Source organism: Natrix helvetica, assembly GCF_964273705.1.
Source record: "Natrix helvetica genome assembly, chromosome: 4".
NCBI lineage: Eukaryota > Metazoa > Chordata > Lepidosauria > Squamata > Natricidae > Natrix > Natrix helvetica.
In genome coordinates this window covers 170,372,849-170,398,740 of record NC_138550.1, presented here as the reverse complement: position 1 = coordinate 170,398,740, position 25,892 = coordinate 170,372,849, and the positions used below count along the sequence as shown (strand labels likewise).

The following is a 25,892-nucleotide window of genomic DNA, read 5'->3' as shown; positions in this document are numbered from 1 at the left end:
TCTGAGATGGTAGAGGGCAGGGGGGGGGGTGTCAAACTGGATTTCTTTGAGGACCGGATCAGCATTGCAGTTCTCTGCGGGCTGGCCGGGGGGGGGGTGAGGGGTCTGAAGAGGGAGGGGGAGATGGGACAGGCGCCTTCTGCCAGCCAAAGCAGCCCCCATGTCCCATTTTCTGCCTCGACATCTGCAGCACTCTGCAAGCCGAAAACGGGCCGCAAGGAGGTCTTTGATATTTCCAGGCTGGCACCAGGGGCCAGATCTAAGTGTCCAGCAGGCCAGATCCAGCCCCTGGGCCTTGAGTTTAACACCCCTGGTAAAGGGGTCTTCTGCTTGAGCAGGGGGTTGGACTAGAAGACCTCCAAGGTTCCTTCCAGCTCTATCCTGATTGAATAGCATTCAGACCTTGATGTTCAGGAAAATAACAGGCAAACACACAAGTCAAGTTAAAAATAAGGCTCTATTGGAAGACCGGTTTTTAGAGAGACGTTACATATACAAAAAGTTCTTTTTTCCCCCTGAGATGAATGCAAAGAAGGGCTACAGATTGAAAAGACAAAAGAGAGAATACAATTCAGCATGTGGTGGGTTTTTTTTTTTTTTGAAAGGGCAAAAAGCATTGAATATTCCATGGGTATCCAACCTGGGCAATTTTAAGACTTGTGGACTCCAACTCTCAGAATTCCCCAGCCAGCCATTCTGGGAGGTGGAAGTCCACAAGCCTTACAAATTGCCAAGGTTGGACATTCCGGGATCAAACCAACATAACTTACAAAAACTACGCATTTACAATATTTTTTTAAAAAAATTACTCTAAGCCAGGGGTGTCCAAACTTGGCAACTTTAAGACTTGTGGACTTTAACTCTCAGAATTCCCCAGCCAGCTCTGCTGGCTGGGGAATTCTGGGAGTTGAAGTCCACAAGTCTTAAAGTTGCCAAGTTTGGACACCCCTGCTCTAGGCAAACAAACCGAATCTGGTCCACAACCAAAATGGAATGAAGATGGCTGCAGCGTAAGTCCCACCTCTTTATTGCAGGAATTAACTGGCCAGTGTGACAAGATCCGTTTAGCGAGACGGATCTCTGACATCTAAACCAAGTATTACTATCAAGTATTATTTTCTCCCCCAAGAGGCAGCCTTGTTTGGAAAAGAGCCCTGATTGGAAGGGCGGATCTGAAGCTGAAGGGCAGGAAATTTCAGTGACAACGTATTACATTACAGCTGTGATGGCAAGCTCATGGCACGCGTGCCAGAGGTGGTGTGCATGCGTGTGCTGGCCAGCTTGTCTTCAGGTTTCTGGCGCATGTGAAAACCAGCTGGCTGATGGGCATGCGTGTGCTGGAAATCTGAAGACCAGCTGGCCAGCCCACGCAAGCGCACCAGCCAGCTGGTCTTCAAGTTTCTGGTGCTCCGGCACGCGCAAGCACGCTGGCCAGCTTGGCTTTGGGTTTCTGGTACTCTGGTGCACAGATGCACGCGCATGTGCGTTCCGTTTTGGCCACTTGTTTCCAAAAAGGTTTGCCATCACTGCATTAGAGTCTCTTTTCAGAGAGGGAAGAAAAGTGCATCTGGTTAAAGAGCTGAAATTTACACAGCCGGCCACGTAGATAAGGCACTTTCCGCCCTGCTCCTTGCAAGGTTTATTGCATCGTATTTACTAGGAGAGAAAATAAGAAGGCTGTTTTGTTTTGGGGGTGGGTGGGAAATGGGGCTCAGTCAGGGGAATGATTGTGTAAATCGCACATAACCGAGCAGGAGAGCCTGAAAGTGTTTCATCCGAAGGATTTTCGTAGCCGATACATTAAGAAGAACCATTCATAACTTTGGCACTTAGAGATGGAAATTCGAATTAGACGAGCTGATAAAAGAGAACTTTCATAGGCAAAATCCAGGGATGCCTTTGTTTGCATCAGAAAATAGAAATTGGCAGAGGGGACCAAGGCTCACTAGGTGCTTTTTTGAATGCTGCTAGGGCACTTCACGAGATTTAAATGGTTAAAATAACAATTAATTTAAATTAATTAAATCGGAGGCACAGCAGCTGAACCCTCGAAGTTGATGTCCTCTTTGCTTTGGATGGGAGTTGATTGTACACAGTGCGGCCTCACCAAAAGTGGAAAAACCAAAACAATCAATGTGAGCTTCCCCCAAGATTGGGGTAATATTGGGGTTCTTAGGACCACTGAAGGTCCAACCTGAGAGATGCCATCATGAAACCTGGAGCCCCAAATCTTTAAAAATGTCATTTTTTCTTTTTAGGGATGGGCACCATAATAAGTGCCCTGGGACCATTCAAAACGGCCACGTGCAAAGAGCCACGGACCTTTTGATCCCTTAAGATTCCTAGGCAGTCAGGGCAGACTGTGTGAGCATTCCTTGCCCGCAATGCTAAATCCCCACCAGTCTGTTCAGGAAGAGGAATTCTCCCCAGAAATGGGGCTGGGGGCTTCCTGCTTCAGGGTCACAGCTCAGACAGTCTTTTCCCGCATACCCCAAAACATCTGACCTTCAACTTCTGCATTCCTAGCTGTGGTCCATGGGTGGGTCAAGGCACCTCAGTCCGAAGATTGCAAGCCAAAGCTTCGTGGAATGAGGAGGGAGGTATGTCGATCGCGCTCTTCGACCAACAATGTTCCTACCCTGCAGGGTTGTGGGAGGCTTGGCCACAGGGGCACGGCCGCCTTCGCTTAGCCCCACAAGGGGGTGGGCCGGGGCGCTGTGAGCAGCAGAGCAAGAGAGAAGAGGTGAGGGAAAGGCCTGGGGATCCTTTCTTCTGGGGACAGGAAGCCGGGGCCCTCCGGCCTGGGCCTCATTTGTAAAGGGCCATCTTCTTGCTCTGGTACATGTACATGTAGGCGTCGCAAAAGAGGCGCTTAGTGACTCCTTCCATGTCCCGGGGCTGCTCCATGGCCAAGGAGGACACGGGCATCTCCAGGTATTTGGCCACCTCCGGGCACAGCGTCACCGTGGGAATGTTGTAGCCGTTCTCGTCACCTGAGTGGAGGAGAGGGAGGGGAGGGGCGGATTGGAGGGTCAGGCGTTTTGCCCTGCCTAGTGAAAGGGGGGGGACCACTTTCCAGAGATCACCCCAAAGGCCTCAGGCACCCCCAGCCTTTGGAGCCCAAGCCCCCCAAGGAAGCAGAAACCGTGGCCCAGGCAGGCACCTTTGGTTTAGTGGTGAACTCCCCTGGGCTAGCAAGCCACAGTTGGGGAAGTCTAATCCTACTTTAGGCATACAAGCAGGCTGGGTGACTGTGGCCCAATTATTGGGAGACACCTTAACCATCAAAGCCCGACAGTGACTTTAGGCCAATCACCAGAAGACCGTGAGTTCTACTCCCGCCTTAGACATGAAACTGGCTGGGTGACTTTGAGCCAATCACCAGAAGACCGTGAGTTCTACTCCCGCCTTAGACATGAAACTGGCTGGGTGACTTTGAGCCAATCACCGGGAGACCATGAGTTCTAGTCCCGCCTTAGGCATGGAAGCTGGTTGTGTGATTCTTTCTCTCAGCCCAACCCACCTCATAGGATTGTTGCTATGGGGAAAATTGGTGGGGGGGGGGAATATTAAATATGTTTGCTGTTTCGCGTCACTTACAAATAAAGGCAGGGAATGAATGAATGAATGAATGAATGAATAACCGAACGAACGAACGGCTCACCGTGTCGATCTGCCATGCTGTCGAAGAACATCCAGTTCTCTTTCTCGGGCCCATATTTCACGAAGGACACGTAGTGGCTGGTCTCAATGCAGAGAACGGCAAACAGCTCCAGTTTCTCCCGTGGCACCCGCACCCTATCCCGGCCGCCATCCCAAGCGAATTCGTTGGGAACACGCAGCTTGGTCATCAGGTGGCCTCTTCGCTGATAATGGGAGTGAGCCTGAAAGTGAGCGAGGGGGAACGGGTGAGGTTTCCCCACCACCCAGTCAGAGCTGAAGAAGCTTCTTGGATGAGAAGCGAAATGTCTTCAAAGAAAACGCAGAAAGTCCAGTTGCCCCTTGAAAAACAAAGCACCTTTGGGACAAAGGCCTGGCCTGGAGGACTGAGAATCTCCATAGATAACATTTGATCTGATTACAAGATTTGATTACATCTAAACTGAAAAAGACTTGTGACTTCACTGGGCCTGAATAAACTGAAGCTGAAATGTGGTTGATTCATCTTAACAAGACAACCCTCCAACATCTGTCTTCAAATCAACCACAAAAGAATTGCAAGAAAGGAAGATAAAGATGGCCTTTGCAGTTCCCACACTAGAATATTATTGAGAATAATCTCAAACGTGCAGAACAAGATGCTACCGTCTCCTCTTTAAAAAAAATATCTCTAAAGTACTACTAGTAATATTAAACCTGCAGTTAAATATATAAAAAAGATGCGTCTTTAACTCTGCACCATGTAGAGATTGCAACGGCCTCTGTTCATTTCAAGACTTCAGAATTTGGCAAGGAATGTTTAAAGCAGGATTTCTAACCTTGGCAACTTTTAAGATTGGTGGATTTTGACTCCCAGAATTCTGGGAGTCGAAGTCCACCGGTCTTAAAGTTGCCAAAGTTGGATCCCTTGCCCTAAATTATGTCACCTTTGACCAAATCAACTCCACCAAGCAATGGAAGACCAACTTGACAAGGATTTGTTGGGGATTCAAAAGCTGCAGTAACACAGTGGTTAGAGTGCAGTACTGCAGGCTACTTCTGCTGATCACCGGCTGCCTGCCGTTTGGCAGTTCAATTCTCACTGGCTCAAGGTGGACTCAGCCTCCCGTCCTTCCCAGGTGGGTCAAATGAGGACCCTGATTGTTGGGGGCCAGAGGCTGACTCTGTAAACCGCTCAGAGAGGGCTGTAAAAGCATTATGAAGCGGTATATAAGTCTAGGTGCTATTGCTAAGTGGGGAGGAAGGGAGGGAGGGAGGGAGGGCCGTGGTGGCGTTGTGGTGAGAATGCAGTATTATAGGCTGACTCTGCCCACTGCCAGCAATTCAATTCTCACTGGCTCCAGGTTGACTCAGCCTTCCGTCCTTCCGAAGTGGGTCAAATGAGGACCCCGACTGTTGGGGGCCAGAGGCTGACTCTGTAAACTGCTTAGAGGGGGCTGTAAAAGCACTGTGAAGTGCTGTGCTATTTAGTACAAACAAAGCCGACCTGAATGTCCGAATGGCCTGGCCTGGATCCTCCGCAACATTCCTCAAAGCAAAAAAATAAACAAATCACACACCTGACTGCAACACGAGTCACAAAACTGCTTCAGCCCTGTCCCAGCAAACATCTTGTCTTTGAAGCACGACGAGCATTCCTGAGTGGCGATATCTCCGCACACAAAACACTCCCGGGGACCTGAAGTGTGAATGCAACCATCAGCCTCTGGAACATTCTCCCGTTCCCTGCAATTCACAAGAGACCAGGCAGACCCCAGGAACCCGGAGGTCTCTTGGAGGCCCCAGCCAGGAGCGAAGCAGTGCACTGGTCCAAAGCCTAAATCCTAAATCCCTCTGGCTGGGTCAGTGAAAAAGGGAGGCCTCAGAGAATTTCCTTTCAAACCAGAGGCATGTCAAGTCTCCAGTCCTCATCGTGGCAACCACTATCATGATACGGAAATTTTTTTTTATTAGTTTATAATATACTGTAAAATACAAAAATATCAAAGAAAATAGTAGGAAAACAGGGGAGGGAAAAGGGGAGGAAAGGGAAAGTTGGGGGGGTATAGCATTTGTATGAGATTTATATTGTGTGGAGGGGGGGTGAAAAGGGGGAAAATTTGTTTGTACAAAACTCTTTTAATAAAAAAAAAAAAGAAAGGGAAAGGAAAAGGAAAGGAAGGAAAGGAAAAAAGTACAAAACTTGAAGGACACTTTGATTCCCAAAATGGATGAATGGCTGCAAAAGCTGATAAGACTTAGCAGAAATTGACTGCTATGATTTAAAGGGGAAAAAAATCACAATTACTTTTTTTTCTATTTGGAAACCACTTCTGGACTTTGTGCTTGTGGGGAAAAATGAAACTTTTAATTTTGGGCTTTACTGATTAGATAGATTTGTTGTTATAGAAATGATTAGTTTACATTATTATGTAAAAGGTTTGATGCGTCTGTCTGTCTGTCTGTCTGTCTGTCTATCTATTTATCTATCTATCTATCTATCTATCTATCTATCTATCATCTATCTATCTATCATCTATCTATCTATCTATCATCTATCTATCTATCATCTATCTATCTATCTATCTATCTATCTATCTATCATCTATCTATCTATCTATCTATCTATCATCTATCTATCTATCTATCTATCTATCTATCTATCATCTATCTATCCATCTATCTATCTATCTATCTATCTATCTATCATCTATCTATCTATCTATCATCTATCTATCTATCATCTATCTATCTATCTATCATCTATCTATCTATCATCTATCTATCTATCTATCATCTATCTATCTATCTATCTATCATCTATCTATCTATCATCTATCTATCTATCTATCTATCTATCTATCATCTATCTATCTATCTATCTATCTATCATCTATCTATCTATCTATCTATCATCTATCTATCTATCTATCTATCTATCTATCATCTATCTATCTATCTATCTATCATCTATCTATCTATCTATCTATCTATCTATCTATGTATCTATCATCTATCTATCTATCTATCTATCTATCTATCATCTATCTATCTATCATCTATCTATCTATCTATCTATCTATCTATCTATCTATCTATCTATCTATGTATCTATCTATGTATCATCTATCTATCTATCTATCTATCTATCTATCTATCTATCTATCTATCATCTATCTATCTATCTATCATCTATCTATCTATCTATCATCTATCTATCTATCTATCTATCTATCTATCTATCTATGTATCTATCTATCTATGTATCTATCTATCTATGTATCTATCATCTATCTATCTATCTATCTATCTATCTATCTATCTATCTATCTATCTATCTATCATCTATCTATGTATCTATCTTAGATAATTTATATAGCCGCCTACTCGCTTACAACAACTCTAGGTGGCTTACAAGGTACAATGTGGACGCTCCTGTTACCTGACCCTGAGGGTTACCTGACCCTCCTGTTACCTGATCCTGTTTCATGACCCATGGATATCGGACATTTACGACCCAATTCCGAAGCTCCATACCTTCCCTCTTCAGTCATGTGACTGGATTTCAGGGGCTCAGCAACCACCCAGCTTGCAGCTGGGGCCTTACTCCTAGTGGCTATACACCTGTGCAAAGGGTTTAGGGCAGGTGTGTCCAACCTTGGCAACTTTTAACACTTCCTTCTACTTCCCATATAAACCTTGTTAACTCTCGGGAATCTTTTTTCTGCTATGCATTCAAAACAGAGTGTGGTTAATACAAGAAGTCCTCGACTTACAACAATTCATTTAGTGACCATCGAAAATTACAACATCACTGAAAAAAATGACTTATGACTATTCGTTCTTGCAACCATTATAGCACCCCCATGGTCACATGATCAAAGTTCAGACACGGCAACTGGTTCATATTTATGACGGTTGCAGTGTCCCAGGGTCACGCGATCCCCTTTTGTGACCTCCTGACTAGCAAGTCAATGGGGAAGCCGGATTCACTTAGCAACCGGGTGACTAACTTATCAACTGCAGTGATTCGCTTAACAACTGTGGCAAGGACGGTGGTAACATGGGGCAGAACTCACTTAACAAATGTCTCATTTAACAACAGAAATGTTGGGGTCAATTGTGGTTGTAAGTCGAGGACTACCTGTATATAGATAGATAAATGTTTTAGTGTCACTTTTGCATTTTTGGATTCTGCTGCTGCTATTGTATTATTATTCTTATCTTGGGAAGGTGAGATTGTTTGATGGGTGGCATTCCTTCTTTCCAGAATTTCATTTTCATGTGTGCCATTGTGTAGACCGGACAATGACAAGGAAGGTTAGCTTAGCTTATCCTCAGCTTCACGCTGTGTGATGGCATCACTTCCAGAAAACAGTGAGGTGGTTTACGGAGCGTTTTATGCCTCCCCTGCCCGAGGACTTACTGTCCAGCAGCAGGTCGGTGATATCCAGCTCCAAGGAAGGGATGATTTTGCTGAACATTTTGTACTCCTTCCCAAAACGAGGCATTTGGAGAATAAAGCAGGACGGGATCTGGAGGGGAGAAACACAACTGTGATGACCCGGGACAAGGCACAAAGGCCACACAGCCAGCTGAGACTTCAAACTCCCCTCTAATGCTCCAACTTTCCCCCCCAACGCTCCTACAGTCTTGGTAAGTCCCAGAGCAAAGCGCATGCCTACATGCCTGCATGCACGCACAGCAGCCTCTGGCTGCGAGCTTTTCAGCAAAGCAAAGGAAGAGGGAAACGAATCCACAAAGCAGGAAGAAGGCAAGCAGTCCTGTAAACTCCAAATGTCTGTACCCTCACACCAAACTCCACAAATGCAGCCTTTATTCCCAACCAATGACCCTCCTCACAGCGTCTCCTTAAATCTCAGTCCCAGGTGTGCCTTGTGAAGAGGGGCGGGGGGGGGGGTCCCTCCTCCTGAGTCCTTGGGTCGCCTGACAGGTTCTCCACAAATATTGCAGAAACCATGCTGCTTGGGGGAGGTGGGGGGAGGGGGCAGGACTTATGAAAAAGGAGGAAGAGGAGGACTCACCTCCACCAGCTTGAGGTCCGAGGTGAGGAAGGAATGCTCTACCAACTGCTGAACGTTGGGCACCACTAAACTCTCCTGCTTGTCCATGAATATCTGGTAACAGTAACACTCCTGTTCTTTCAACCTTCCCGACCTGAAATCAGAACCGGCCTGCTGAGCCACTGACTCTGGCCCGACCCCGAAAAAGGAACCAGCGGAAATTTGGAAGCTTCAACTACCCAGAGATAAGTTGCAGCCAGCACACACTTTCCTTTTTCAATCGAGAAGTGCCAGCCGTGGTGGGAGGGCAACCTGGAGAAGATACTCCCTCCCTCCTGAGCAGGGGTGGGTTCCTGCCAGCGTCGCTACCGGTTCTCTTCAGGCATGTGCCGGGCCTGCCCTGCGTGCACAGTTTGATGTAGATTGTTCTGCGCATGCGCGAAGAACAAGAAAAAGTAGTAAAAAAATTGCCGGCAATGGTAGCAGCAACCGGGGAACCGGTTGGGGGGCGTGGCCATCCTGGGTCGCTGCCGGTTCTGTGATCCAGGCAGAATTACCACTACTGGTTCACCCAAACTGGTGCAAACTGGTAGGAACCCACCTCTGCTCCTGAGCCAGCGTGGGGTTTATCTACCCCGCCTCTTTCCAAAATGGAACGTGGGGAAACCTGAACTTCCGGGTTTCAGCTTATTTATCGGCTCCTTGAGGTTTTAAATTACCACCAATAGGTCACACTGGAAAAATCAGAGGATTAATTCCCAAGTGTTTGTGGAAACTTTCTGTCCTCCAGGTCAGAGTTGACCCCAAAGTGTTTTTTTTCAAGAGGCAAATGGACTTTCTGTTTTTTCTTTGAAGACGTTTCGCTTCTCATCCAAGAAGCTTCTTCAGCTCTGGCTGGATGGTGGGGGACATTTTCAAAAAAAAACCAAGAAAGTCTGTTTGCCTCCTGAAAAAAACACCTTTGGGACAACCATGACAACCGAAAACGTTTGCCATGGCTACACTAGACCGTATCTCAAAGGTGACGGAGTCCCTTCCGACGCTATTCCTCCCCCCTTCACAACAGCCCAAGTGAGGATGGAAGGGTGACGCCAGGAACTTACTGCAGTTTCAAGAGTGGCTCCAGTCCAAGAATGCGATGCATGATCAGATTCAGAAACTCTTCGGGGTCTGAAAGAGCAGAGGGCACCCCAGGTCAGACGCAGGCCCATAGGACGCCTCCCACTTCCTCCCTCCCTCCCTCCCTCCCTCCATGGAGAACAATCGCTGCTGCAGACACAACCACAAATCCTTCTCCGAATAAGCCCTCGCCCCACGGAATCTCCCTTCTGCTCTGCTGGCCAGGTAAGATCGCCCAGTGGTGATTTAATGACAAATGAAAGGATCACAAAAGAAAGGCTGAATGACAGAGTTGGGATGGACCTTGGTGGTCTTCTAGTCCAACCTCCTGCTCAGGCAGGAGACCCTATGTCATTCCAGACAAATGGGTGTCCAATCTCTTCTTGAAAGCCTCCAGGGATGAAGCCTTTCAGCATTGGAATCTACTCGGTAATCTCTACCTCCGGCTCCATCCCTCCAATGGAAATCACAGCCAGCGATCCTGGGAATCCAGGCCCACCTTCATTTCCCCAATTTTGAAATCAGAATCTCGCAATTTCAAATCGAGAGAGAGAGAGAAAGGCACCTTTTTCCGAAGTAGCAAAACTGGAAGACTGTCCCTTTTCGGTCAGCTGATACCGAAGATCCATCACACTTTTGGCAGCAACAAAGCCATTCCTGTTTAAGATCCAGGCAAAAAGAGACATCTCAAGACACACTCAAAAACTAGATTGTTGGGGCCCCCGATCTGCACCTGGGTCTCCAAAGTCCCAGTTCTTTGCATTCTGAGCCTACAAAATTGGGCTCAATTTATCCTGCTTTCAAAGGTGAAGGAAAAGAAACATGCAGCTATGTCATGGCTTCAGTTCAGGCCACTCAAACCCATGCCAGGCCTGGTCCAACTGCTACAGTTATCGACTTACGACCATAATGGAGCCTGGAATTCCCGTTGTATATTGTGACGGTCATAAATCAAGACACACAAGTGGCCGATCCGATTTTATGATGTATTATTAAACACACCAATTGGCACTATTTTTGTCCCAATTGGTGTGTTTGGCTAGAAACTGGAAGTAAATACCTGTTTCTAGCCAAAAAAATACAGGCAGTCCTTGGATTACAACAACTGAGCCCAAAATTTATGTTGTTAAGTGAACCTTCATTATGAGTTTGGCCCCATCTTATGACCTTTCTTGCCATAGTTGTTAAATGAATCACTGCAATTGGTAGGTTAGTAACTTGATTGTTAAGTGAATCTGGCTTCCCCATTGACTTGGCTTGTCAGAAGGTCGCAAAAAAGGATCAGGTGACCTTGGGACACAGCAACGGTCGTAAGCATGAACCAGTTGCCAAGTGTCTGAATTTTGATCACGGGGGTGCTGGAAAGGTTGTTAAAGTGTAAAAAATGGTCATAAGTCACTTTTTAAAGTGCCATTGTCACTTTGAACAGTCACTAAATGAACTGTTGTAAGTCGAGGAATATCTATTGTATTGGAAAAGTGAGGTCATGGGACTGTGGGACACGGCAAACATCTGCAAATGAGGGCCAGTTGTGCAGCACCCAAAACCCGGAGACCTTGGGGAAGTGGCGGCCATTGGCACTGTGAGTCTAGGCTGTAAGTACCTTTGGGAGAACCACTGGTAAGTACAAATGGTCCTTAAGTCTTCAGTCATAAATCCATTGTATTTCCCAAGGCACCTTTTAGAACTCCTCTCCCAGATGTGGAAGTGAGCTTTTGTCTATGGAGATTCTCATTCCTCCAGGTGATGGTCGTCCCAAAGGTGCTTTTTTTTTCCCAAGAGGCAACTGGACTTTCTGGTTTTCCTTTGAAGACGTTTTGCTTCTCATCCCAGAAGCTTCTTCAGTTCTGTAAGATAATGAGATTCTCCAGAGCAGAAGAAGCTTCTTGGATGAGAAGCGAAACGTCTTCAAAGGAAAACCAGAAAGTCCAGTTGCTTCTTGAAAAAAAAGCACTTTTTGGACAATTGAGCTTCTGGTGCCTATTTTAAAATAAATGTTTTTTCCAGAATCTACCAGGAAGGCCCTTTTTACAAAGACAGCAGTGGAAGCCACAAACACTACACATCTATGTTCCCTCTAAGGTGCGCGGCTGCGCGGCCGCGCACATGGCAAGTAAATACCGCACAGCAGTTTCCCACTGCCACACAGTGTCATTTGCCGGACACGGACTGCAGTCTCTGCACTCTGCAGAACAGCCGCGGAATCGCAAACGAAACCCCCTCCAGCTAAACAGGAGTCTTGACAACATTTTTTAAAAAAGTTTGGGTGGAATTGGTGCAATTTATTATGCGGCTGCATGTGGGTGGCATCTCCTGATTCTCCGTGCTTCGGACCTGTCAACAAAGCCTTTCCCCATCCTGCGCCAGGTACTTGCTTGCGTGCAAGCCGACGCCCCAAACAGGGCTGGGTATGGTCGGCTCCTCCCTGCCTTTCCTTCCCTTTTTATGTCCTGTCTTGGACGTGCGGGCGGGCACGCGCATACTGTGGACTCGCCTGCTTAGACGCCGAGGTTGCTCCGTGCTTAGCTGCGTGCGTATCTCCTCCTGGTTTTTTTCCTCCCTCTTACGTACCCCCTTGGTGCAGCAGGCTAACGCCGGCCCAAAGGAGTGGGGCGGACGGCATGGTACAACTGGGTAAATTATAAAACACAGATTTTAATCCTATTTAATTTTTAATGCTATCAAATTTAGCTATAAAGTGGCCTTACCTACTCCCCCCCCCCCCCCCGGGCCTGCTAAATTCTGGCCTGGATTTCCTATTGTGCAATTTGTGTCATGGACTTAATCATTTTAAATTCCATTAAATGCCACTACACATCCTTTCTGCCAAGAGATCAGAAAAAACAATGCTCTAATCTTCTGATATTTAAATGATTTATAATGTTGTTTAGATATATAATTTGGATTACATTTGAAAGCTCTGCATTGGATTAAATACTACAGAATACAATCCTACAGCAGTTCTTCTTCCTTTTTTGGTTTTAGAAAAGGATACTTCCCTTTTTAGCCAGGCTTTTTGAATTAGTTTATGGTGATGTTAACACCAGTTTTTAAGTAGATTTCAATTTTTTAAAAAAATCTGTTAGCTGCTTTGAATGCCTTGGAGATGAAAAGATGGCGTACAAAACTGAAATAATAAAAAATTAGTACATTCATTTTGAAAAATAAATGCAATACTTGATTAATTTCATATCTTCATTCAAAATAGATTTGGCAAGGGGGAGAGTTTCATGATAAATTATTTTATTACATTTATATTGCATTTATATATTATATTTATTACATTTATACTCCACATTATATATTTGTATTGTTATTTTAGTGTTTATTGTCAATTTTGATTGATATTATATTGATATATCAATACTGACTTTAGTCATACTAAATAACAATGACTGCTATTATTTATTAGCATTAAATATTTACAGTTTTTAATAGTGACTGAGTCATATTTTAGAATAATAGGATTATCTTTTAATAGGATAATTGGCAAAATCTAATTCAGGTGTGATGGGTTGCATTCCAAGGGAATGTGAGAGGACAGGTTGCCTGCAAAATGCCAGGGCCCAGGCTGTTGGTGCCATGTCTCTCTCTAGTCAGACTAACAATGTAAAAGCTGAGCAGAGAGGCTTTTTTTTTCAGTGTGAGCAGAAAAGTATAGTGTTTGAGCGGCACATTTTCATGCCTGGCATTTATCAGGCTGAAACCTCGCTCGCAATTGGAGCTTGACGCTTGGAACGTTGCGCAAATATCCAGCAGACGCGACAGCAGTTCAAACTGTTGCTCTCTTAGGTGCTCAGGCATGAAAATGTTCCACTCAAACACTATACTTTTCCGCTCACACTGAAAAAAAATTAGAGGGAACATTGCTACACATGTCAGAATGCAGGCGCTTCTCAACTTACAACGGTTAATTTAGTGACCGTTACAACAGCGCTGAAAAAGTGACATGACCATTTTTCATGCTTCCAGCATTCCCCTGGTTGCATGACCAAAATTCACGCAACTGACTTACATTTATGACGGTCGCAGCATCCTTGGGTGCGACCTTCTGACAAGCAAAGTCAACGGGGAAGACAAGTTCACCCAACAACCATTGGGTTAACAACTGCAGTGATTCACTTAATAGCTGTGGAAGGAAAGGGTTGTAAAATGCGGCAAAACTGACTTTAAAAATGTCTCGCTTAGGTCTTCTAGGAGAACGCCCTGCTTAGGCAGGAAACCCTATACCATTTCAGACAAATCGCTGTGCAGTCTCTTCTTTAAAAACTTCCAGTGTTGGAGCATTCACAACTTCTGGAGGCAAGCGGTTCCACTGGTTAATTGTTCTAACTGCCAGGAAATTTCTCCTTAGTTCTAAGTTGCTTCTCTCCTTGATTAGTTTCCACCCATTGCTTCTTGTTCTGTCCTCAGGTGCCTTGGAGAATAGCTTGACTCCCTCTTCTTTGTGGCAACCCCTGAGATATTGGAAGACTGCAATCATGTCTCCCCTGGTCCTTCTTTCCATTAAACTAGACATACCCAGTTCCTGCAACCGTTCTTCATATGTTTTAGCCTCCAGTCCCCTGTCCATCAGAGGGTTTCTAAAACAATTGATCAGAGGGCCCAGAGAGCCACTTACTGCCTCAGAGGGTTGACGATCTTGTCCCGGAGGATCTCTTGAATGCGCCCATCAGCAGGCAGAGGGGGCTTATATAGCATGGAATCCAGGACCGAGGTGCAGGAGAAGAGGCTGTGGCAAGAGAGGATGTGCCAGTCAGTCCAACGCATCAGGGTGGAGGGCAGAGAGATTTAGAGAGAACGAGACGGAGGGGAGGGAAAGCAAGGATATCAACAAGCAGTGTTCCAAAGGAGGTACCTTCACCTGCAGGGTGAAGGAAGCTGGTAGGGCTGCCAACCTGAATAGGGCAGCGTCCATGTAGCAGGAGTTACAATGGCCTTGGATCCCTCTCATCCGCCCTCGGAGGACACTCACGGCTACCTCGTCTCTCAGGGGTGGGGAGTTGCTCAGAACAGACAGACTGTCCACGTCACCTGAAACAGAGGATTCTCTATTTTAATAACGAGGATGATAATGAGGAGGAGGATGATAATGAGGAGGAGGAGAGGAAGAAGAGGAGAGGAGGAGGAGGAGGAGGAGGAGGAGGAGGAGGAGGAGGAGGAGGAAGAAGAAGAAGAAGAAGAAGAAGAGGAGGAGGAGGAGAAGGGGAAAGAAGAAGAGGAGGAGGAAGAAGAGGAGGAGGAGGAAGTAGAATAAGAAGAGGAGAAGAGGAAGATGAAGAGGAGGAGGAGGAAGAAGAAAAGGAGGAAGAAGAGGAGGAGAAGGGGGAAGAAGAGGAGGAGGAAGAAGAAGAGGAGGAGGAGGAAGTAGAAGAGGAGAAGAGGAAGACGAAGAGGAGGAGGAGGAAGAAGAGGAGGAAGAAGAGAAGGGGGAAGAAGAGGAGGAGGAAGTAGAAGAAGAAGAGGAGAAGAGGAGGAGGAGGAAGAAGAAGAAGAAGAAGAGGAGAAGGAGAAGACGAAGAGGAGGAGGAGACGATGAAGACGAAGAGGAGGAAGAGGAAGAAGAAGAGGAGGAGGAGGAAGAGGAAGAAGTTGTTCTTGAAAATGAGCAAGTCAAGATCCTATGGGACTTTCGGATTCAAACAGACAGACCTCTGGCCCACAACACACCTTACAGCGCTATTATAGAAAAGAAAAAAATATTTAGTTCATTGATATTGCAACACCAGGTGATGCACGAATTGGAGAGAAAAAGCTAGAAAAAAATAATGAAATATTGCAATCTGCAAACTGAAGTCGAGCGATTGTGGAGGAAGAAATCAGTGGTTGTACCAATAGTAATGGGGGACCTTGGAGCAATTCCCAAAGGGCTGCCTAGATGCATGGAAATTTTGAACTTATCAGACCTTTGCAAAAAAACCATCTTATTCAGAACTGCCTATATACTCAGGCGTTACCTTAACGGCTCTTAGGTCCTTGGCTAGGTCCTGGACTGTTAAGTTTTTACCAGTTCTAGACTGGGAATCGTATTGAAGATTAAATCTTAAATAATAATTCAATGACGAAATCCTCACTGGTCAATTGCCAGCAGCTTACATCCTGCGATGAGACTTTGAACTTCATCAGACAACAACCTCTGGCCATCCCAGGTCTTTTGGAAGGGGCCAAAAAACACCAAATCGAGTCTAAAATCTGGCTGATTGTGCGACAAACCTTTCTATTCCCACCTTAAGCATGAAATCTGGCTGGGCGACTTTGGGTCAATCACGAGGAAACCGTGAGTTCTGCGTTAAGCATGAAAGCTGGGTGATTTGGGGCCAGTCCCCCCCTCTCAGCCTAACCCACCTCATAGGGCTGTTGTTGAGAGGGAACAGGAGGAAGAAGCAGTGGTAGGTAAGTTTGTTGCCTTGAATTACTTACAAATAAATATATAAACTCATTTTCTTGTCCTGACCAAGGGTTCAAACGGATGCCCATTGAGGATTCTAGGGACTCAATATGCAGCCACTGCAGGGAAGGGACTTACTGAATTTGGAAGGCTCCTGGAACAGGCGCTGGTTTCCCTGGAAACGTGAATCTGGTTGGCACGACTCCAGGCGCACAAAAAGGGCCCGATGGGGAGGGCAGTTAAAATAGCGCACACCTTGCCACTCCCCGTCGGAAAGACCGTTATTCTCTTCATCCTGTCAGGGAGGATAACAGGACGCTATTACAGGTAGTCCTCGACTTGCGACCACAATTGTGCCCAACATTTCTGTTGCTAAGCAAGACATTTGTTGAGTGAGTTTTCCCCTCGTTTACGACCTTTCTTGCCACAGTGGTTAATTATGGCAGTTGTTAAGTTAGTAACACGTTTGTTAAGTGAACCTGGCTTCCCCGCTGACTTTCCTTGTCAGAAGGTCACAAAAGGGGACGACGTGACCCCGGGACACAGCGACTGTCAGAAATCTGACTCAATTGCCAAATGCCCGAATTTTGATCACGTGAGCACAGGGAAGTGCAACAGTCGCCTGAGAAATGGTCACTTAGTCCAGTGCTGTTCAACCTTTGAGTGGATAGTAAACAAAGTCTTGTAAGTTGTAAGATTACCTGTATTTGATCATTTCAGTCATGATCAATTACTGGATTCAATAATTCACTAAGAGTTTTTTACACACTTATATAATTGTATACATAGATATGTATAATGTATTATATAGGGTTGCCTTGTGGCATCCTCCTGCCCAAGAGGACATTATTTATTGTGCCTTGAGTCTGACAAGTCACTCGGTCTGTATGTCTGTCTAGCTAAACACACACCCATATATAAATAGTGTGTGCCTACATATATATATATACGTATACACACAAACATACACACATACATGTACTGAGTCTACGTACAGTATAGACATCTCTCTCTCTCTCTCTCTCTCTCTCTCTCTCTATATATATATATATATATATATATATATGTATGTATGTATGTATGTATATACACACACACACAGAGTATATGTGTGTGTACATATATATATACACACACTATATGTGTACACATACATACATACATATACAAACACTGTGTGTGTGTGTGTGTGTGTGTGTATTTTATATATATGTGTGTGTGCATTTGTTTGTACACACACACACAGACACACACGGCACAATAAATAATGGAAGCTCCCTCACTATCACCTCCTGGGCAAGAGGAAGCCCCAAGGCAAGACCCCACCAAAGATTTGGGCCAACCCTTCCCACTGTGACCTTTGATCAGGAGGCTTCAAATGCCTGCTGGCTCCGGAAAGATCCACGGGAGACACTCCACTGGGAGCAGCCATCCATTCCATCTCCACAGGCTCCGGCACCAGTGGGAGCAGCTGCTGGGGATGAAGGCAGTTTCTATTCTGCAGGCACCTGCAGGTCTAGCTTTGTGCTCTGGCTCCTGATCAGGCTACAAGCTGAAAAGTTCACATCAGAGAGAGGGGGGGGGGGAGGGGAGAAAGGCGCAGGGACACAGTACAAAGGGTGGGTGATGGGTGCTTACCAACTCAATTCCAGCCACCCTTTGCTGGGTATTAGGGAGGGAGCCAATCCAACGGATCGTCCCTGTGACAGCCCGTCCCTTGTCTAGGTTGATCTGCACCATAGAGTTGACTCCCAGAGAGCCGGCCTTCTCTTCCAAATTATCTGAACTTTCGCTTCTCTTACGCTTGAAATATTCCTGGAGCCCACAATCCGGGTCTGTATCAAAGACAGAAAAGTGAGGCCTGTCTGTTTATTTCTGCTGAGCCCTTTCATTCTGATCTGATGACCTTTTGCTTTCCTCGTTGCTAAAGGCCCAGGTAAGAATAGGTGTGACATCCTGCTCTTCTATATTTGACTTCAGGTAGTCCTCCACCTACGACACAATCGAGCCCCAAATTTCTCGTTAAGTGAGGCACTGGCTAAGTGAGTTTTGCCTCATTTTATGACCTTTCTTGCCTCGGTTGTTAAGTGAATAACCACGGTTGATAAGTTAGTCGCATGGTTGTTAAAGGAATTCAGCTTTCCCATTGATTTTGCTTGTCCAAAGGTCGGAAAAGGTCAGGGATCGCCTGACCTTGGGACACAGCAATGGTCGTAAGTATGAGTCAGTTGCCGAGCATCTGATTTATTGATCATGGGGATGCTGCAACAGTCGTAAGTGTGAAAAATGGTCGTACGTCACTTTTTTCAGTGCTGTTGTATCTTCAAACAGTCACTAAACAAATGGTTGTAACTTGAGGACTACTTATGTACTTGTTTTTCAGTCCCCCTCCAAAATCAGGACAATAAAAACTCCAGGTTGTCCAAAAAGCCATTTACCTAAGGAGAGCACTTCCTCCTTCACCACCGAATCCAGAGGGATCTCTCGGAAAACGTCTGTCGAGCCCTCTTCCTCCTAAAATAGAAGGAAAACTTAACAGGATTTTAAGACCTAAATGTGAGGGATGGGTGTGGATGGAGCGAGTCTTCTCCTTTCTTCCCACATATAACAGGTGTTGGAATTCAATCAATCAGAAGAGAGCCAGAAGGGACCCTGGAGGTCTTCTAGTCCAACCCCCTGCTCAAGCAAGAGACCCTATGCCATTTCAATCAGAATAGAGGTGGATTGTACAAAAGCATCCTTCACCCGCCCAGAGTCTTCTGAACCGCAAGATGAGAAACACATTTGATAAATAGTTCATTTTGATGTCCCAAATGTCTTTTTTTCTAATCCTACCTTTCCTCCTATCTTTCCCAATGCCTGTTCTGTTCCATTTCTTTCTGCTCTTAAGTAGGCACCTGTCTGGGTCTGCCCCGTGTTCTTTGTCCTTCTCTTTTTTTACATGCCTTGCACGGTATGGAATCCCAAGACCTTTCTCTCCAGGTGAGCAAGCCACTTCATTTGCTGTTTTCAGTATGTGCCTCCAGATTGGTTCTACACCAATTCTTTCTCTTATGATCTCATTCCTGATTTTATCTTTTCTGGTCACTCCAGCAGCATTCCTCAAAGATCTCCTTTCCATGGTGACTTAACTTTTGTTTATGCTTTATTGTAAGCGTCCATGCTTGGCACAGGTAGCGTATGTCCCCTGCAGAGACATCGGACTCCCGCAAGCAAATTAGTTTCCAATTGCCTTCTACCTTCCTCAAAGCAAGTATGACAAGCTTTTACAAAACTTTATTTCCTTCCCCGTCTAAGAAGCAGAGGAACAAATGGGTTTAAGAGAGGGGAAGTTTTCTGAAAGAGAGCACTGTGTCACATTTCTCTCTCAAAATAAGGCGGCCATTATTGCTTGTAACTGTTCCCAGAGCTATCTGGTTATCCAGGTGATGCATAAACAGAAAGAATCATACGGACCCCAACCTCCGACAATGCAGCCATCTCAGTGTGTGTGTGTGTGTTTAGAGGATTTATATGGCCATCACTCACTCTCAGTGACTCTGGGTAGCTTACAAACAATCAGGACAACTCCCCCAAATTGTGTTAGGACTACAGCTCCCACAATTCTCAGCAACCCAGCCAATACAGAAGAGGCTGCTTTACATCGCTGCCACTTATCACAAAGGGTGACATGATAGCAGCTTGCAAGTACTTGAGGGGCTGCCACAGAGAAGAGGGAGTCAGTCACCTTATTCTCCAAAGCACTTGAGGGCAGGACAAGAAGTAAAGGGTGGAAGATAATTAAAGAGAGATCCTACCTAGAACTAAGGAGACACTTCCTGACAGTGAGAACAATCAACTAGTGGAACGGCTTGCCTTTTAGAAATTGTGGGTGTTCCATCACTCGAGGTTTTCAGGAAGAGACTGGACAGCCATTTGTCTGACATGGCTCTAGGATCTCCTGCTTGAGCAGGGGGGCTGCTCTAGAAGACCTCCAAGGTCCCTTCCAATCCTATTATTGTAGGAGATGACCAGACCAAGGGAGGGAGGGATCAAACACATCATCAGTTTAGAGTCTCTTCATACCCACAAGAGATCTAAGTCCAGCCTTCCTTGAATTCTGTTGACTATTATCTACTACCAATTTGCTTTGGATTCTTGTTTAGAGGTAGCATGAAATAAACTTCTGTTAATTTTGGACCTAACTTTACCTCCCAATTCTTGCCCCTGACAATTATTCTTTGTTTTATGTTCTAAGGCTTATGAAGCAGCTTTCCAGAGGTTCAAACAGAGACTTTGCTTATTCTGATGCTCTACAATATTCAATCATTAAGTATTTGACTGGGGAAGTTGCCCATTTAGAATGTCGTTCTACTTCCCCAGTTAAAAGCTGCCAGGGGACCATCTAAGCTGCTGTCCCATCCTTTAACATGGAAGCATCAACATTTGGACCACCTCTCTGCCCATTGCAGAGTTGGGGTGTTGTTGTGGGGGAAAGAGAAAGAGTGCCATTTTTTTATGGAGATTCTCAATCTTCCAAGTCATGGTTGTCCCAAAAATGGTTTTCAAAAGGCAACTGGACTTTGTTTTTCTTTTAAGATTAAGTGTGATTGTTTATTTGAGGATGTTTCATTACCCAAATAGGTAATATCATCAATGCTGGTGAGCGTGGGGTTTGCTCTGTTTATATACAGTAGCCTCTCCTGGCAGTGTTGGTGGGGATATGGTTTTCTACTTGTTAATTCCTTGATAAGGGTATTGTTTTCTGCTAGAATTGTCTAGTATCAATCCCTGCTTATCTGGCAGTTGGTTGCTGGAGAGGATGTGTTCTGGTCTTGTTGCTTCCTTCTCAGCTTTTTCTTCGTCCCTTTTGAATGGTGTGTAAATAAGGTTTATTTCTGTGGGTCTACTGATGGAGGATTTGTCAGCATGCCAAACTTCCAGGAATTCCTTAGGAACAACCAAGGAGAAAATCATATCTCAGCATACCCCTCCACCAAGACTGGTGGGTGGACTGCTGTCTTTAAATATAGAGCAAACCCCACACCAAGGATTTCGAAACCAAGGTGAGCTTGAAATCAAAGGAGCTGCCTTGAGCACTGAGAATACATCATTTTGGGAAACCAAAAGCTAAATAACAGACTGAATTAATTGCTGACATTTTTCTGTGGAGTCCTTGGTCTCTGAGCTTATTTATGCTTGCAGACATTTCCCCAAAGGCGCTTTTGGCAACTGGACTTTCTTGCTTATTTCTTCTTCTTTGAAGACATTTTGTTTCTCATGCAAGAACTGAAGAACTGAATTGAAAAAGCTTCTTGGATGAGAAGCAAAACGTTTTCAAAAAGAAAAAGAAAAGCCCAGTTGCCTTTTGAAAAGCACTTTTGAGACGAGAGGAAAAAAAGCAAATAAAACCGACCAATAAATTTCAGGAATTGATTTTCTCTTTGAGACCTCCTTACCGAACATACTTTCACCATCCACTCATTCCCCTTCTGATACACTTCCAGGACTATCCCTCGTGTGAAGGCATCGTCTAGATAAAAGCCAACAGGGTCGCCCATTTTCACTGGCACAATTCCATCAGCTGTCTGCCTTTTCTCCTCCACCTGGTCGGTCTCTAACGCTGGCAGAAACTGCAGCTTGTTGAACGGTAGGAAAAGGCCGCACTTGGGTTTACACTTGAAGTATTCTGCCCCATGGTAGGTGCCAGCACAGTGGCCTCTGCCTTCACCATCACCCTGGAGAAATAACAGACAGAGGTCATGACTGAGAGGTCTCCACAGCACAGCCTTAGCCCAGGGGTGCCCAACCTTAGCAGCTGTAAGATTTGTGGGCTTCAACTCCCAGAATTCCCCAGCCTATCCACAGGATATCTAGTTAGGGTTAAAGCAAGTCAACACTCTTTCCCCAAGGGGATAACATCTCTTAGATTTGGGGCAGAGGTTGTATTTTTCTGAGTGCATAGCACTAATTCGGTATTTCACTAAACAAATTGTTGTAAGTCGAGGACTATCTCTATTTTAAATTTCCATCCTTCCAAAACGGAAAAATTTTCTATTCATGCTTAAGTTAAAAACTCACCACATAACCTGGTTATCAGGAAACAGGTCTGCATACAACAGGTGTAAACTGACTACATGTAGTCCTCCATTTACAACCACAATTGAGGTCAACATTTTTGTTGTTAAGTGAGACATTTGTTAAGTGAATTTTACCCCATGTTACGACTTTACTTGCCATAGTTGTTAAGTGAATTCCTGCATTTGATAAATTAGTCACATGGTTGCTAAGTGAATTTGGCTTCCCCGTTGACCTTGTGGGTCAGAAGGTCACAAAAGAGAATCATGTGACCGAGGGACACTGCAACCGTCATAAGTATGAGTCAGGTAAATTTTGATCACATGACCATGGGGAAGTTGCAAAGGTCCCAACTGTGAAAAACGGTCCTCCGTCACATTTTTCAGTGCCACGCTGTAACTTTGAAAGGTTACCAAACGGACTGTCGTATGTCGAGCACCACCTGTACTCTGTCACAGTCTGTCACAAAAATAATAGCCCCTTTTAAAATCCGTCTTACCCGCAATTCCACTCCAAAGTAAATTGGATAGATCCCTGATGATAAAGGGCTCGTATGAAGTTTCCCAATGTAGCGGATGGTAGCGGGGAAAAACTGATCATCCAGATCGACCAAGACCTGCTGACCTTCTTCAGCCATCATGGCGGCATCTAGAACCTGCCTGTCTAGAAAACAGTTCAAGCGTTCCCGAGCGTTGTTGATGGCCAGAAGGAAGTCAGCCATCTTCTCATTCACCGGCTGCAGGCTTTCCACGTCCAGAGTAGCCACGGAACCATCCTGTTCCATGATAAACCGCCACAAGCGAGTAGACATTCTGCTAATGTGCTGCAGGTATGTCTGTTCTCTCAGATAACACATACTCCCTGCGTGGAAAAGCTTGCTGCCATAATGGTAGTTTTCAGTCAAGATATAATACATATTTCTGTCCAATTCTGCAGGCTGGTAAGACGGGGGTGTGACGGGGGTGTCCATCTTATGAATTTTTCCGTCCTAAAATAAACAAATTTAAGATCAGTCTCTGACCAAATTTATTTTTTTCAGATACAAAAATAGCCTCATCCAAATATACACTGAAACTGAAACTGCTAGAGAAGATAAGCCAGCATGTGCGACCCTGATCTCTAAGGATCAGTTATTTATTTAGAGCGAGGACGATGAAATTCATTTGAAAGCCATCCAAAGCATCTTCTCAGAACGATGGTGCCACAGAAATCTTGTAGGACCTGTTTTCATGGCATGGTAGAGATGTCCCAAAGTTTACAGCTCAGCTAGATTTGCTATGCAATATAGTTATACCCGGAACAACAATGGAAGGAGCATAGCGGCATTCTGTACAGCAGAGATGTCAATATCCAAGCGATTTTGGTGACATGCAGACAACAATATGTATGTATACAGGTAGTCCTTGACTTACAACAATTCATATAGTGACCATTCAAAATTACAATGCCCTGAAAAAGTGACTTATGACTATTTTTCACAATTAAAAATGTTGCGGTATTCCCATAATCATGTGATTAAATCTCGGAGGCTTGGCAACTGACTCATATTTATGACAGGTGCAACATCCCAGGGGCATGTGATTGCCTATTGTGGGGGGGGGGGAGAGGGAGAATGTGAGGGACGGGGAGTGGGTAGAATGAGAGGGAGGGGGAGAGAGGGAGGGAGGGAGAGAAGGAGAACGGGAAGGAGGGAGGGGAGAATGAGAGGGAGGGAGGATAGAGGGGGAGAGGGAAGAACGAGAGGGAGGGGAGGATAATGGGAGGGAGGAAGGGAGGGGAGAACAGGAGGGAGGGGGAGGGAGAAGGGAGGGGAGAACAGGAGGGAGGGGGAGGGAGAAGGGAGGGGGAGGAGGGATGGAGGGAGAGAGAGGGTGGAGGGATGGGGAGAGAATGAGAGGGGGAGAGGGGGAGAGGGAGAGAACAGGAGGGAGGAAGAGAGAGAGAGGGGAGAACGGGAGGGAGGGGGGAGGGAGAAGGGAGGGGGAGGAGCTGAGGAATGGAGGGAGAGAGGGGGGATGGAGGGGGAGAAAACAAGAGGGGGGAGAGGGAGGGGAGGAGAATGGGAAGGAGGGAGGGAGGGAAGAACAGGAGAGAGGGGGAGGGAGAAGGGAGGGGGAGGAGGAATGGATGGCGAGGGGGGAGGGAGGGGGAGAGAACGAGAGGGGGAGAGGGAGAGAGGGGGAGAACAGGAGGAAGAGAGGGAGAGGAGAATGGGAGGGAGGGGGAATGGGGAAGGGAGGGGGAAGGGATGGGTGGGAGAGAGCAGGGGGAGGGAGGGGGAGTGAACGAGAGGGGGGAGAGGGAGGGGAGAATGAGAATGAGAGGAAGAGAGGGAGGGGAGAACAGGAGGGAGGGGGGAGAAGGACGGGAGAGAAGGAGAAATGGAGGGAGAGAGGGGGAGGGAGGGGGAGAGAACGAGAGGGGGGAGAGAGGGGAGAGAACGGAAAGGAGGGAGGGAGAAAAGCGAAATGAAAAAGCATCTTTAGGAGGGAAAGATATTCATTATTGAGATGCGTATTTCAGAAGACCAGAATTGTGCAAGCCTTGGGATTTCCCAATACTAAATGAAAGTGAAAGCTGAACGTTCAAGAAGCGGGATGGGAAGACTATCCGGTTGACGCTTTTGAAGAAAACTCCGGAGAAGACGACCATGGGCAGCCAAGAAAACAAACCGCCACCAACTGAAGGGAGTCTCCATAGCTCAGGGCTCCTTGGTGCTCTCTGGGCTCGGTTGTTTTCTTCCAGATCTCTCATTACCCAGCTAGGTATCATCATCCGGGCTTAGGGACAAATCATTTGAATGAAAAGTCTACTTAACGCCATTGGTAAGGCTAACTTTTAAGGCATACGGGTGGTCCTCGACTTAGTGACCGTCTTTTTTTACAGCCTTTTTTCCCACTGCAGCATCCCTGTGGACATGTGATTTACATTTGGATGCTTGCCAACTGATCAGTGTCCTGGGCTCACATGATCCATTTTTTGTGACCTTCTGACGAGGGAAGCCCATGAAGGAAGCCAGATTTGCTTACCGACCATGCTCCTAACTTAAGCACCGCAATGATTCACTTAACAACAGTGGCAGGAAAAGTCATAAAACGGCTCACTGGCCCAGCCACATCAATCCTGGGCTCAATGGTGGCCTTAAGTCGAGGACTGCCCGTATAAATCAACCCATATAGAGGATATTATAGGCCTGGCTAAGAGGACGCAGAGCCGGGCTTGAAGGGCAACCAGCCGCCAGTGACAGCGCACAGCTGGAAGACCCGAAGGGCCTGTTTAGCGACGGATCTGAGGGAGAAAATCTACCTCGGAGGCCGCCGGGAGTCAAAGGCTGCCTGAAGGCAGGTAACCGACGCCGGGAGAGGGGAAATCCACACCGGTCGAGGTTCCCCTCAGCCGCTCCCGGGGCCTTCTCCGCAGCCTTTCGTCGCCCGGTTTCGGCCTTCTCCCAGCGGCGGAAAGGAGCCAGCGGGGCAACGGCAGCTCCGGGGCCGACCCGTCCACGGGACTGGGGGCTCCTCGGCTCCCTTCGGGGATGGGGACGGAGCGAAAGGCCGGCCCGGTTCAGCCCCGCCACCGGTCGGTCGGTCGGTCGGTCGGTCGCCCGTCGGAAAGAGCAGAAGGCGTTTCTGAGGGAAACTCTGAGGAAACGACGCTACCCTCAG

At 46.1% G+C, this 25,892-nt stretch overlaps 1 protein-coding gene across 1 annotated transcript; it reads right to left on the bottom strand.

Moving 5' to 3' along the window:
- Positions 1-438: 438 nt before the first annotated feature.
- LOC309391465 (ubiquitin carboxyl-terminal hydrolase CYLD-like) lies at positions 439-25,892 on the bottom strand. Its single transcript, XM_081951957.1, has 15 exons — positions 25,534-25,892; positions 22,727-23,215; positions 21,609-21,887; positions 18,609-18,684; positions 17,809-18,005; positions 16,309-16,465; positions 14,681-14,816; positions 14,404-14,514; positions 10,348-10,439; positions 9,767-9,833; positions 8,685-8,817; positions 8,066-8,174; positions 5,220-5,338; positions 3,665-3,884; positions 439-2,993 (listed from the first exon to the last, which is right to left on the bottom strand). Exons 2-15 carry the CDS (start codon positions 23,195-23,197, stop codon positions 2,809-2,811), a joined length of 2,352 nt encoding a protein of 783 aa, XP_081808083.1. The 5' UTR covers positions 23,198-23,215; positions 25,534-25,892; the 3' UTR covers positions 439-2,808.

What these genes read in the sequence shown, in the direction of transcription:
- LOC309391465 (XM_081951957.1), bottom strand. Translation starts at nt 23,197, where the DNA reads ATGGACACCCCCGTCACACCCCCGTCTTACCAGCCTGCAGAATTGGAC. An exon ending in GGATGGTGAAAGTATGTTCG is followed by an intron (nt 18,685 to 21,608) that starts GTAAGGAGGTCT and finishes CTTCTATTTTAG; the next exon opens with GAGGAAGAGGGCTCGACAGA. An exon ending in TTTTGCTACTTCGGAAAAAG is followed by an intron (nt 9,834 to 10,347) that starts GTGCCTTTCTCT and finishes CTGCTCTTTCAG; the next exon opens with ACCCCGAAGAGTTTCTGAAT.